At 41.1% G+C, this 14,141-nt stretch overlaps 2 protein-coding genes across 9 annotated transcripts in view; one reads left to right on the top strand and one right to left on the bottom strand.

The window, feature by feature from the left end:
• Positions 1-13,606, bottom strand: part of LOC124211531 (uncharacterized protein DDB_G0287625) — a 183,185-nt gene extending 169,579 nt beyond the window's left edge. For 4 of the 8 annotated variants that reach the window (XR_011176305.1, XM_069133263.1, XM_069133265.1 and 1 more), the window contains exons 1-2: positions 13,493-13,606; positions 13,040-13,202 (exon numbers count right to left, since the gene is read on the bottom strand). Coding sequence is in view for 5 of the 8 variants with exons in the window: in XM_069133263.1 (XP_068989364.1) it covers positions 13,040-13,202; positions 13,493-13,511 (182 nt within the window). In the remaining 3 variants the exon portion in view is untranslated. The remainder of the gene's footprint in view (positions 1-13,039; positions 13,203-13,492) is intronic. The other 4 variants (XR_011176304.1, XM_069133261.1, XM_069133264.1 and 1 more) reach the window with 2 other exon arrangements.
• Positions 5,061-7,717, top strand: LOC124212284 (putative SLC9B1-like protein SLC9B1P1). Its single transcript, XM_069133714.1, has 8 exons — positions 5,061-5,185; positions 5,331-5,459; positions 5,966-6,138; positions 6,254-6,372; positions 6,517-6,604; positions 6,774-6,976; positions 7,075-7,176; positions 7,466-7,717. The coding sequence occupies exons 1-8, from the start codon at positions 5,106-5,108 to the stop codon at positions 7,715-7,717; spliced, it is 1,146 nt and encodes a 381-aa protein (XP_068989815.1). The 5' UTR covers positions 5,061-5,105.
• Positions 13,607-14,141: the final 535 nt, after the last annotated feature.

Below are 14,141 nucleotides of genomic sequence, written 5' to 3'. Positions count from 1 at the left end.
TTCGACACGCATCCTCCAGCTTCAAGGTTTTTCCTCCCGAATTCGCGTCTGCAGACGGAAACCTGCGACTGCGGCAAAGACTCTTCGCAGACTGAATAATGCGGGGGGTTTGAATCGAGGCGAAGAGGTTCACGGGGGTGACGGAGGTCGGGGGTGAAGAAGAGACGAGGGAGGGAGGGAGGGCACAAAGAGGGATGGACGGAGGGACGCAGCGCGCGCATTACTTCAAATAGTTGTACGGATACCCACCGAGATTAGACCTTTTGCAGGCCAATCGATACGTATTAACGATTAGATTAATTGGCTCGCGAGTTTGTCCGCAGGATTTTATTTACTTTAATTTACCCCGCGAATATCTCCGTCTGATCGTAAAATCCACGCGCTTCGAAATCCGCGTCACTGTGCGTATAAGTGCAATTTATTATTTCGAGAAATTGCCATTTTTCTCGCAACTTTTCCATTCCGGCATTTCCTCGAGACGTCAGATTTACGCGGATACCCATCAAATACCAATCTTTCACGTAGTTTTCGGTAACACGCTTACGTATATTTTATACATATATTTTATGCAACGTCTCGCGCATAATATCCTGAAAAGGTGTTTTTTCCGGGCGACAAGTTACGGGATCTCCTTTCACCCGATAAGATTTAAGCTAAACGAGCGTAAAACAAGTCTGACCTTTGACAGACGACAGTTTTTCACAAAACTCACTGCTATTTGAACGGACTTTGAACGCCGACGGGAAACGAATACCTACGTATAATATGTATGTTAATGCAGCTTTTATCTAATTACTTTGAGGAATGAGGTCGCACTGCAGAGGCTGGCGAAAGGAGGAATCGTTGTAAATTGAAGCAAAACACTGTGAAATGTGGAGTAATCGATTGTCTGAAAAGATAATAACGGAACGAATAATAAATTGATTGAAAACATTAAACATGCAGATATACGTACAGTGCCTCGTTACCTTTGAATCTATACTGTATATTCTGTTGTATAATCATGCTACGCTCTTAATCATTACACAACTAAACAATGGTGGGTATTGCGACCGAAAAGATGGTGGGGGGGGAATAGATTTATTTCAGTGTATGATGATTAATCCTTGAATCATTCTTTAACCGTGTTACGAAATGGAAATTATTTCTCACCAACTTTCATGTTTCACGAATGAGGTTGATGTGTTGTTCGCGTTTGTGTACATCGACTTGATTAGCTCTGAAGCTGGCGAGCCGATCAGAAGAAAGAAACGGGATGAAACGTCCTCCGCAAAAAGAAGAACAAAATTCATGTACGTATTCGAAATGTATATTACTAATTCGGTCGAGGGTTTCGACTCTGCCAAACGAAATCTCTGACAAATTTTTGAACAGTTCGAGTGTCTGATTTCTTCGTTTGAACTCTCTTGGTCTGAGTAGGCAAACTTCAAACTTTAGTATGATTAAAATCACGCTTGGTAAGATTTGATTACAGCAAGAATTGTCGTTCACTGAAGGATACGAGGAGCAGCTAAATATAGGAATTTCTGTGTTGTTGGTATGACAGTGAGCAAAGAGGAGGAGAACCGTGAAAGATAAATTGGCGAAAGGTAAGCCGCAAGAATATATGTATCGTTTTATTGTAGTTTTTTTTACTCAGCGTTGACAATTTTTTCCAACATTTCAAACCCCCGTCCAAGGAAGGAAAGAAAGGAAGGAAGAGGGTGTGAAAAATTGCCAAGATTTTCTCAACGACGAGAATGAAATTATTGTTGTTATACTTCAAAGTTGTTTTGCAACCGTACGTTCAAAATTGCCCCACTTCTTGCAACACTTATTCATATTTATCGCCGATATAAAACCCCATAAAACATACCAATAATCCAATCCCGTTATCCTTCAACATTCTCATTATGCATGCATGTACACATTTCAAACTTTGTGTTCCACAGCTTGTACAACGTACACGAAACGAAACTAAATAACCGTTCGTTCCACTTTTGTTTTGAATTTCGGCAACGGCTTAGGGAAGGATTTTATTTTAATTTTTTTAGGATACCAAAACAAGTTTGTTCCCTTCGACAAATAATGAGAAAAATGAACGTTCAAGGGCTGATGTAAATAATTATTTTCGCAAGTTTCTGTTACGTTATATCAACATGAAAGAATGATCGCAATGATCTTATTATCGCGACTAATGATTTTCACTCACTGAAATCATCGTCGCCAGTTTGAGCAAATCTGCATATAACACAGGACTGCAAAAACAAAAAAACATTTGCTTTCAGCTGCATGGCATGTTTTTGGTAAATATTATGTTTTCGAGCGTGCTGAATCCAAAAGTCACTTGAATTTCCCTCCATCGCGTACGGTATTTTTGCAAAAAAAAAAAAAAAAATACAAGGTGTTTGCGTAAAAAAAGCATAAGAATAATGAAAAGACCACCATTTTAATACAACGATCTAAACAATATTTCTTATAACATTAAGCAAACAATTTCTTTACGAAATGTATTTAACATTCCGTGTTCATTCTTTTCGCTTATGAAACCTTTTCCGCTTCTCTTTGATACAACTACGAACACGCTTCCGCTTTCCATTTTCAGTTACCCTGTTTGTATTTCTTCTCGAGTCTCACTCTAATACATATTAAATAAAAGTAAGAAATCACATTTGCATAAGATTTTTATAGTCAAAAATATGATACCAGATTTCTAATTAAACGAGATTTTCACTCTAAACGAAACCACGAACACGAATTCAAGAAAAAACCTGACGTGATGGAACTCTTCGAGTATTTTTCCCGGTCTCAGCGAGTGAAAATCAGTAAAAGACGGTACAAAAAACCTGAGCAGGTTTTTGATTGCAAACCTGTGTAATCGTCCGCGGTGGTAAGGTGAATTCATCCCGATTCCCCCCAAGACTGCAAAGACGAGAATTAATCGAATCACAAATCAGAACTCAAACATGATTGAGAAGTGGATAAAAAAAAAATACATATATATATCTCGAAGAAAATTCTGCGCCGCGAGACGGTTGAGAATTTCAATTCACTCATGCAGTCGAAAACTATAAACTCAAACAGCCGGCTGCCGAAGGTGAGTCGAACTTCATGGGTTTACTCAAGTTTATGTGCGAGTTTTATCGATTAGGCACAATATCTCCAGGGTGGCTACCAGTTCGTAGATTACAGTGTTCTGTGGGCTTGATTTTTCGGCTTTGTAACCGTCGAGTAGCCTTATTACTCCGTATTAGGAACAAGTGACTCTCCCGTGCCTTCCAATTATCGTTAGTACCATTTAATTAGGGAGAGTTTCGCCTTTCGGATAGTTTAACGATGAACATTGATGCCTAAAAGGTTCTTAATTAACCACCCTCACGACTCGTGACTGTAATATCATACCGTAGAAAATTTGAAGAGAAAAAATATCTAGATCAATGAAAAAAAAAAAAAGAAAACAAAGGTTAAACGATACAAGAGTCTGGGTTGAATATTTTTCGCACAAGTATGATTAGATTATCGAATTGCCGAACCATGACAGCCAAATTCAAATCATCGTTAAAGAAAAAAAAGGTTAATTGGTCTACGTAAAACTGAACGAAAATGTCAGCAAAGGTCAAGATTCGTCGAATATTCCGTCGAAAACTCGGACCAATTTTGTATGTAAGGAAACTTTTTATACACTGCTTTAACAATCCAATATTGGATTATTAACTGAAAGTATGTTACGGACAAACGTAAAGCATTGAATCAAAATGTTAACTGCCATGATTTCAAGCTGGAACTAAGACCTTTTTAAACAAGAATGACAATGAAAAAAATTGAGGGTAAAGTCTGCAATTGATGAGCACGTTTTCCACATTTTCTTTCTTATGCCGCCACCATTTCGGGCATGTGAAAACGCATAACTCGGAATTTTTTTTTCGATGTATCGCCCCGATTTTTGGAACAACGCTGAAAAGAGGATCAATGTTGTACATTCTCCCTTTCTAAAAAAGACGTGTGAAATATCTCTGACTCCAAGTCACTTTTCATCCTCGTATCGTACATCGAATATATCGAATATCGAATTCAATTAAAAAAACCGGCATCGTTGCTGTTTCATAAAACCTGACGGGTATGCAGCTATTTCAAATCATATCACAGACAATATTTACAAATTTCAGAACGTTGTGAACCACCGATAGATTCAGATATCGTATAATATACATATAAAAGAAGCTTTCAAAGATAAGCGATATAAAAAAAAAAAATTAACAAAGTTTCATTACTATGTTTGTTATCATTATAATCATTTGTAAAAAAGTAACGAATTATCGAATAGAAAGGAAGTCATTGAGGAAAATGACGAGAAGCATTCGTAAATTTTCCAAAGCAAGTACCCTCGTTGGTCTGTCTGCTATGAAATATTTCATCGAACCGAAAATGGTGGCCTGCAGGAATTATTCAATATCTCAGGAATTCTTTGAAGCTTCACTCCGACTCAGCCTCTTCAGGTGTATATATATATATATATATGTCTATTTCGCTCGTCTCAGCTCGGCACGGCGCGAATCCCATATTATCTTCACTTTTAACGGCTTGAGTGATTCCGTTTTATTAAAAAATGAAAAGTTATTCCAACCGATCCAGGCTGCACCGGCGGCTACCTCAGAAGACGAGCGAATATTTTCCCACCTGCACAGCGGAAACTTGCCGCGATTCGCAATCTCGATATTGAGTGGTCCACTTGTTTTTTTTTTTTTTTTTATTATTATTCTCATCATTTTCACAATTCCTTCGTTTTCCTCTGTCTTTACGTCTCTTCGTTTTCTTCCACCCGACATTATAACCGTTAGGTATTCCGTCAAGTTTGACAGTTATAACAAATTTCCTCGGCAAGCTCATCGCAATGAGATTATTAGCTAATTTATAACTCAAGCAAGACGTAACTTTTTAGCACTAGTTTCTCCGGGTGTGATGATTGTTGAATTTTTAATCCGCACACTGGTTAGAAATGAAATCTGCATCGTCTGTGAATATCCGTCGTCTCTAACCTCGGAAGGTGGATTTGAAATACATGTATCGAATCCGAGGAATCCTTTACCATCTATAAACAACCACTGCGAGGCAGATCTCTCATCGTCATGAAGTCCGGCTCAAACGCAACACCACAAATCCCGGCAACTTCAACCGACCAAGAGGATAATGAAGCAGGTCCAACCAGGTAACGAATTAACTTCGGTAAATCTTCATACGTTTCTTCTTCGACACAAAGGCTTCTAATTCGCAGGGATTTTTCTCTAGGAATTATAAATAACAACCCTCGAAACGAACGAATACGTATTCTGCTATGTATAAACTTTGTTCAGTTCGGAAATTAGCTACGAGGATTTGGCATGCTGCGGCAAGGCAACGTGCTGCGTTTGCTTCCGTGACGTATCGGTGACGTCGCCGTTGGTAAAAAGATGCGAGGCGGTAACGTGGGGCACGATATTCTGGTACGTAACGAACTCAGCAACGGTCCTTCTCTCCTGGGCACTCTTGTACTTCCTTACCGGGGACCTGGCCGTGCCAGGAGGTGCGATTTTCAATCTCCTGGTCCTCGTCGTCTGCGCCTACTGCTTGGGCTGGGGTTTGGCTTACATACCGCACCTTCACCTGCCACCGGTTTTCGGAATGCTCGTCGCCGGGGTGATCGCGCGGAACACTGGCGCCTACAACATCCGAGATACCATAAGCTCGAAGGCTATGAGCACCATAAGGAACTTCTGCCTGACCTTCGTAATGGTCAGATCCGGCGTTCAGATAAACACGACGCCCCTCCGCAATTATCCGTTATTCCTTTTGGTCCTCGCCTTGGTTCCCTGCACCGTGGAGATGGTCATCGTCACCTTGTGCTTCAAGGGATTCCTCGACTTTCCCTGGGACTGGGCCTTTCTGGGGGGGTAATATACCCGATTTCACATTTCCGAGCCACTTGATAAAAAAGTTACACGATTCGCAGGAGCGTCATTGCCTGCATGTCGCCGGTCGTTACGGTCAATTGCCTTTTGGCGCTCGCTGATCAGGGATTCGGCGAAGACAAGGACATTTCGGGGACATTGTGCGCGGCCTGTTCGATAGACGGTGTTCACATCGTGGCCATATTTTCAATAGCATTTTCGGTTGTTTTTGACGGTGAGTGGTTACCCTCGACAACGTTCGCAAGATCAAGGCGCTGACCGTACACTCGAGTTTTCAGTAGGTGATAAAATGATCGTCGAATCAACCTTCCGTTCCATTTTCATCGCAGATTTCGAAGGCGCCAAATGGTGGTCTTACCTGCCTCGGGGGCTTCGCGACATGGCCTTTGGAATTTTTGTCGGAAGCAGTTTGGGCCTGTTTTTGGTATTTTTTCCTCACCAAAGCCACGTGAGTACTTCACCACGAAACATTTTTTAAATTTCCGGTAAAATTATCAGCGGAAAATTAGCAATTTACGATAACGAGCTGACGATAATCTCACGAATAATACTCTGACGATTTTAATTGCGTTTAAATGAATGTTTTTAACAGAAATACGCGACGTTCTATCGCATATTGAATCTATCCCTCGGTGCGCTGTGCTTCAGCGTTGGAGCAAGCTCGTTCGTCATAACTGGCGGTGGATTTTTGGCCACGGTCATCATGAGCTTTATCGTATGCACTGGGTGGAAGATTATAGTTAATAAATTCGACGTGAGTCCCAAAAGAGATTGTATACCTGCTTAGCCCCCCTTTTCTTTTTCGTTTTATTATATTGTAGTTCGGCAAAGAGAATATCCGCATTTAAGGAACGAATGAACAAGGGGCAGGGATCAATGTTATAATCCTTTCAACGAAAGTGCAGGTTGCTCCGATACGGAAAGTGGTGGGAATTATTTGGCACATATTGCAGCCAGTGTTATGCGGCGTGATTGGAGCTGATGTGAATTTTTCACATTGGACGGCAATCCGAACTGGTCTCTACGCAGCCTGCATTTTAACGGGTCTTTTGGTAAGTCGATATAACGAATGGTCAGGGATAAAAAATAGCAACGAACTTTCCACGACGTTGAAAAAACTCCCGTTCATAACGGTTACTCATTTTTTCAGGCTCGCCTGACTTGCGCCATATTGTCAACTATCAAAATGCCGTTCACCATCGGCGAGAGGATTTTCGTCGCCGTATCTTGGCTGCCGAAGGGCACGGTTCAGGTAATTTTGCAATGTTCAGAGATTTTCAGGTTTCAATTAGGAACGAAAATTTCCAAGCTTCGCCCTCCTGCTCTATAAATATAATTCTCTAATACGAGTAAATGCATAGATCCAAGAAAGAAGAATCGAAATTTTTGCGTCATTTGACTGCCACAGTTCATTTTTTCGAATTTACAATCGATACTATCCACCTCAAATTAATTGATCAAGTATTTTCACTTCGGTTACCGTGATCTTCGTCTTCCCAGATCAAAATCCAAATTTAAGCCGCTTGAATTTTGGTATTTAGGCTGCCCTGGCTCCGATGGCTTACGAGCACGCTTTGGCGAAGAATAACACGAGGGAATTGGAGCTCGCTGAAGACGTTTTGAAGGTGTCCGTGCTGGCGATTTTGTTCTTGGCCCCGATCGGCGCGATGATTATGATGATGACCGGTCCTCACTTGCTCAGTCGAATTTCATCGGATGCAATGGAGGAGCGCAGATTACAGAGTTTGAGGACGTTGAGCATGAAAGTTAAAGTGAAAAAGCCGGACACTTGAAGCTCGTCGAGTGGTGCAAATAAGTTTTTTTTCTTTTTCTTTCTTTTTTTTTCTCAATCGCGTTCTCCAAAAAATGTACTGCTTCTTCGACTTCTTTCACGATTGGTCTACATAGATTCAATTTCTTACGTAACAATCGTGGCTTTTCTTTTTTTACCATTCAAGTTTCCCTCATAAAAATATCTCCGCATTTCCTGACGTACTATACCACATTATATCTGTAATGTGAAACACAAGAGCGGTTCTCAGGCATTGAGCCTTGGGTTTCCCTTGAACTACCCTGATGGTTTCGTTACACTCGGATATTCTCTTGACGTTTCAAAGGAAATCCTTAGCCCCGGCTTTAGCCCACTTTCAGCCGGAAGAGCAGCGAGTCTTGAAGCCAACCTCCTTTCCGCATTTTTGCATTCACATCTCGCCTGCACCTCAGCGCCGTTTCAGGTCTGCGTAATTCACAAAGCCCCTAGTCGGAACGGGAGAAAATTGATAACGGTGTATAAATCTTTTCTGGTCAAACCGAAGAAAAGAGAGGAAGGAAGCCACTTCAAGAAACACAGGAAATCCTTTGTACAACAAACAGCTTTCGATAAATTCCGTGCAACTCGACTGTATTACGTCATCGTTGTTCACCGCGATCCGCGTCGGGTGAAACAAGGTCAAAACTGGCGAACGAATCAGGAAAAAAAGAGACGAGAGAAACGTTTCGAAATAGAAAAAAAAAACAAAAAAAAAAATACACCCTCGAGTGGTACAAAGAGAGAAAATAAAAAATTTCTTCTCGCGCTATTGTCTCATCGATTTTTCGTTAGTCGATATAATTTCCCCGAGTTATTTTCGTATCGCGCCGCTGTATTATGTAAGGTAGAGAAATGGTGAAATGAATGGGAAGAGACAGGCAGCTACGTGTAATATGTACGAGGCGGAATAGACCGGTTGACGACGACGCCGAAAACTTGTCGCCCCGCGTATGAAATAATAATTATTGGTAAACTGAAACTGGGGCGCGTGTAATATAAAAGCAGGTTTGCCTCCTAGCGAGGTGCTGGCGGCATTGTGCTGAAATTGAATCGATATGTGTGAACATTGAACAAAGATAAGGAAATCGCATCGTCGCGTTCGTCTTCGCTACTTGCTGCGAGACGTCGCTATCGACGAGAAACAACTAATCGGAATTCTTATGCCAGTATAAACTGTGCGATTGTTACGGATAAATACGTCTGTTTCGCTCGAGTCACTGCAGTAAATTTGAAAAATTTCCTTAACAAAAATATCCATAAACGTATTTGAGGCATCCAATGTTATCTGATCCAAAATGCGTATAATCGGAAGGTGATAAAATCATGCGTCAAGAATGATAGTAGAGGTATACGGCCTTCGGCTGACCAAAAAAATAAAAAGATAACTCGAAAGCTTACGGAACGTCTACTGCGTGCAGAGTATTAACTAAACGGGAAGTGGAGAGAAAAAAATATTTGTACGGCATTCCATGCGAACCTGACCAATGTTTGACACTCGTCATTTCTGATTTTGTTTAGAAAATTTTCTGTGATCGTCCCAACTCTGAAACAGTACCCCGAATTTTTTCAGATTTCTTATTCGAGTGCTCAGTTATTCATAAATATTTAAAGTGATTTTAGAAAGATTTTTTTGACTGGGCCTACTTTCAATTTTTGTCGAAAACCAAAACATCGTTTGCACCGTCTGAAAATTCCCAAAAAATTCTCAATACTTCTATTTTTTTTGGCATATTCAACTTTTCTCATCAACTTCATAATGAAACTGGTCTATAAATATTCTAAGTGAAAAATATAAGGTTTGAGAATTTTTTGTAACTTTCAGACCGTTTAAACAATGTTTTAATTGATCAAAAAATTCAGTGCTAAAAAGAAATGAAAACAAAGATCGACCCATCATGGGCCAGGTTTCGAAATGTTTGGAACAGAAATTTCTGAGAAGTTTAAAAAGCGTCCTTTTCAAAGTCACTCTTAATATTTATAAATAATAAACCAGTTGGTTGAAAAATCTGAAAAAACTCAAGGTACTATTTCAGAGTTGGGACAATTGCAGAAAAAAAAATTCTGAACTTAAAAAATGGTGAGCGTCAGACGTTGGTTGGGTTTGCATGAAATTGGAGATAAAAGTGGAGATTTTTTGAATAGTATCCGTGCGCAAACATCTCCCGTAACACGTTCTCTGTAAATTTGATCACATCCGATCGCTGTCGAAATCGACCGATCTAATATTACACACTAGATTTAGCAACACGTTAAAATTTTTCCACGCTAAGGATTTTATCAGGGATTATTTTTTTTACCATAGTTTCAATTTCAGAAGGTTAGCAGAGTGGTAAAAAAGTGAAATCGCGATACCTACCGTACCAAATGGAGTTTTACGGCATGGATATAGGCGATAAAGACAAAGATTGAAAGTCTTATTTTCGTGCCGGACACGGAGATTGAATCTCGTACGTTCACGTCTACTTCGCAGGCATACGAGTAATATTTTATTAATCATTTTGCTAGCGGTGTTGATCAACACAAGGTTGTTAAAAGATGACGAGGTGCAGCGTACTTAGGCGAAAGAACAAAGCCCGGGTGAAGAAGGGTGGCTCACAAAGGATTAGTGAGAGGTTCTCGCTGGTTGGCCCTCGGGTTTGTTTCCCGTTGAGCTTTAGCCCTAACTAGTACATACCCACCTGCCTGCACGTGTGGATGTGCGATACGAAACATTCCTCCTTCGGCGAATCCCAGCGTCTCTACACACGTATGTTATACATACAATATAAGCTGAATGCGGCAGCTACCCTTCGCTGCAAATCTCACCCTTCCCGATCCCCGTTTTGCTAAAAGTGCTGCACCACTTCGGGAGGCGAACATTCTGCAGCCCTGATTCTTACGGAACAATGAAAGATCTGAATCAAAGGTCGGGGAGATTAGCGTTATGACTGGAAAACTTGTCCGGGAAATAAAGATGCCTGTTGGGAAAACCGGGTCTGAAAGTTTCCACTTGATTTCTTTGAGGAAAGGACATTTCGGCGTTCCGTACATAAATTTTTTCAATTAAATTTTACAGCGAAAGGCGAAGTGCTATCAATGGGACAGTTCAGACGGTAGAGACATTCTTACTGTGAAGAGGATTCGGAATGGCGGGTACATTTGAGGTGTCCACGGGGAGGAGGACTATCTTATCTCTGTCGTCAAGTTTCGTGTTACAGGATCGTAAAATCTCATAGCGGAACATTTATTTGCCATTCGGTGTCTCGAATGATTTATTCCGAGCGTTTTATCGCCCGGATTTGATCTAGCAAAGATGCGAACGTAAAGAAGTGCGCATCGTATTTACACGGCGTCATGTGCTCCTGTGCTTCGCATTATCTGTCTATGTATATGTATATGTTAAAGGTTGGAAGGCATCCAAGTCCGAAATCCCAACCATAGAAAACCTGTCGATGTCCTCTCGACTAAACATTTCCCCGAGGTCGAGAAAACTCCCGAGACTGATGCAGCGCACCGGAAGTCTACGTATAACAAAAGACAATCAGACCTGCGATTTTCCTGACACGTGACTGAATTTTTATTACTCACGAATTGCGTGAGCCAGACAGACGTGAAACGGAAAAGAGAAGAAAAAAAGTCAAAGGGAAGAATAAATAAACGAACGGAAGAACCTACAGAGAGCTTTTCCGTATGCAGCACGGTTTCTTGTCCGTTTCTTCTTGGCCTTTTCTCAGTTTCCGCAAAAATATTCCACGGTGCGAGTCTGGTGAAAAATCGAAACACACATATATAGGGTATGCATTACGGGTATGGCTGTAACACGCGTAAATACGCACACATATCTACGTAGGGAATTATCGGTTATTCGAAACAAGTTTTCTGCCGAGAAGATTTCCAATTTCAGAAAATGAGATTCGGGTTAAGCTTTTCCACGTAAATGCTCTGCATATCGCTTACGGTGCAGAAAATCCAACGCTGCGCGCACGTCGCGTACAAACGCACGAGCAAATTCGAATTGACCGAAGCTATTTTTGGAAGCCACGTCCCACTCATTCGTTATACAAAAGCTCGGGAGACTCGCCTTTTTGCTCTTTCAATTAATGAGTTATACGCTCGTAAACATTCTATTCGAATCAAAATGTCATCATGATTCTCAAGTCATTCAAATCGTTTCCAGATAATTTTTGGAATGCATAAGATTGATGAGAAAAATTGGTCATCCAAATTTCGTAAAGATTCATTAAAGATTGTATAAATTATGAATATGTCGTAATTTTGAAAAGCAAGGCTTTTCACGATGATTGCGCACACCTCAAATACGCTCGAGATTCGCGACATTTTAATTAAAAATCGTGGAATTAATTTGATAGTACTCAAATTAAATGGACACGGTGTGCCGCCGGAAAAGAAAAACAGACAGTTCTGTCAGTTTCCGGTTTTTGTTCTCTATATAATAATTTTTCAACGTCAAGTATGAAGAGGAAAAAGTTGCGAGAGAAAGGAATCGGTGTACATTTGCGATACAAAGATTTCATGACCGTGAAGAAGAGAATGGTGAAAGTAGGTACATGCAACTATATATGCGCTGGCAATGAGAATCGTAGAAATTCACATATTTCAGCACGGTATTATGGTTTAGGTCGATAAGTTGGCTCGTCGCCAGCCAGACGCCTATCGTTTGCGTTTCCCTTTAACCGTAGTACGAACCCGCTAGTCTCAGACTAGTTTACAATGCAGTATGTAAATAGAAGATAAACACAGCAGCATCCAATCGCAGCACTCGCAGAAAACATATATATTTACCGCTTTGTTCGAGGGATCTGTATCGCATGGTCAAATAAATCTCCGGTCAACAACGGATGCAATGAAATCAAACTCGCGTCAAAAACAGCCCATTATACCTATCTCGCCCTTGTTAATGCCCCATAATTATCTAATGGTTCCGCTAATTGTCGAATTTTTTGCTTTAGGGTTGCGCACCTTACTTGCTCTGCATTTAATTGTATAAATCGACAGGTTAGCACGTGAAACATGCAACCGAGTAAAAATAGTTCGAATCCTGTTATTGAACGGGCTTGACGGGTCGGTGTTCGATGCGCCGATGAGGTATGCAACCTGGCGTACATTCCAGCCTTGCGGTAGGCTGGTTGAGATGAAAAAGTGAAGCGCTCGCGTGAATCTATCGCGGAGCTTCGTTGTACTTAACCTAAATGTGCCAATCGAAGTCCTGCGATTTTGTAACGAACAAAGAGATGTGACTAGTGGCTTTGTTGGTCAAAATTACGAGACCTAGCTGCGATAGTGAGATGTAAGATTCAATACTCACCCCGACATCTGTTGTCGATAATGCGAAGCCCTCTTGTTGTTCCTGAAACATCGTCTACAACAATCTTCAGTCAGCTTCGATAACATTGTTAATGGCGTGACTTCCATCGGTAGAATAGATCGCGATATTTCAATGTGACACAGGTTTGGTTTGTTATCTGAAACTGAGATGACAATTTTTTTGATAATCTGAAACAGATTTATGCCGTTCGTTTTTTTTCTGGGGAAAATGCGACTTAAAGTAGGGTTGTTCGTCGAAGTACGAAATCGATTACTCTTATCACACTGCGATACCGGCAATTTACAATTTTTCGATACTGCGTCATTATATGCACGCGAATTATAGTGAAATGAATATTTCCATGTTGCAAAGGAAGCGCAGAGATGCTGAGCAATCGGCTTTTTTCGATTTAATAATCGTCAACGATCGTTTAGTAATGGGCGAAATATTTACCACGCCACGCAGCCGCCATGTTTGTGCTCGAGGCATTGCTGATATTTGGAAAATAATAATTTCTATTTCGGTCAACTTGTTCAACCCCTCGACGAGCTGCGGTAGTCCTACTCTTCATGGAGAATCTGGGCAAGGATAAACGTAAATTTCACATCTGTGTTTACAAGTTATTAGAAAACCTGTGACGAGGGTAATACCAGTCGGTCAAACGTAAGCGGGACATCGCTTTAATCGGTTCAGAAGATAGCCGAGAAGCTGTTCTGGTGACATCTGCGCGGTGCCGGAGGTACCAGTTGGAGTGAACGACTATCTCGCCTTGCCAAACAGTGACCGGCTGTTTGCCCGAAGCCCAAACGTGGATATCGTACGCGAGGAAACGTACGAGTCAAGAGCACGACACACAGCAAGGAACACGCAACACAGGGGCAGCCGAGCCGAGAGCAAAAAGTTTGCGGAATGGTTGCTAATACGATGCGTTAACTCGGACTAAACTTAATTGTAATGAAATATAACTGGCTGTTTAAAACCGTGGAACGAATTCACCTTGACCCAAAGAAGCAGGTAAAGAGTAGCTATAGATCGATCAGAAGCGGTTCTTCTGTCCTTCCCGTTTACCGATATTCCGCCGGGCACGTAATATCTCGCAAAT

Source organism: Neodiprion pinetum, chromosome 2, assembly GCF_021155775.2.
Source record: "Neodiprion pinetum isolate iyNeoPine1 chromosome 2, iyNeoPine1.2, whole genome shotgun sequence".
NCBI classification, from domain to species: Eukaryota; Metazoa; Arthropoda; class Insecta; order Hymenoptera; family Diprionidae; genus Neodiprion; species Neodiprion pinetum.
The sequence above is the reverse complement of the archived record's forward strand: the minus strand, read 5'-3'. Positions and strand labels throughout refer to the sequence as shown.

What these genes read in the sequence shown, in the direction of transcription:
- LOC124212284 (XM_069133714.1), top strand. Translation starts at nt 5,106, where the DNA reads ATGAAGTCCGGCTCAAACGCAACACCACAAATCCCGGCAACTTCAACC. An exon ending in AATGAAGCAGGTCCAACCAG is followed by an intron (nt 5,186 to 5,330) that starts GTAACGAATTAA and finishes AACTTTGTTCAG; the next exon opens with TTCGGAAATTAGCTACGAGG. An exon ending in TGCCGAAGGGCACGGTTCAG is followed by an intron (nt 7,177 to 7,465) that starts GTAATTTTGCAA and finishes TTTGGTATTTAG; the next exon opens with GCTGCCCTGGCTCCGATGGC.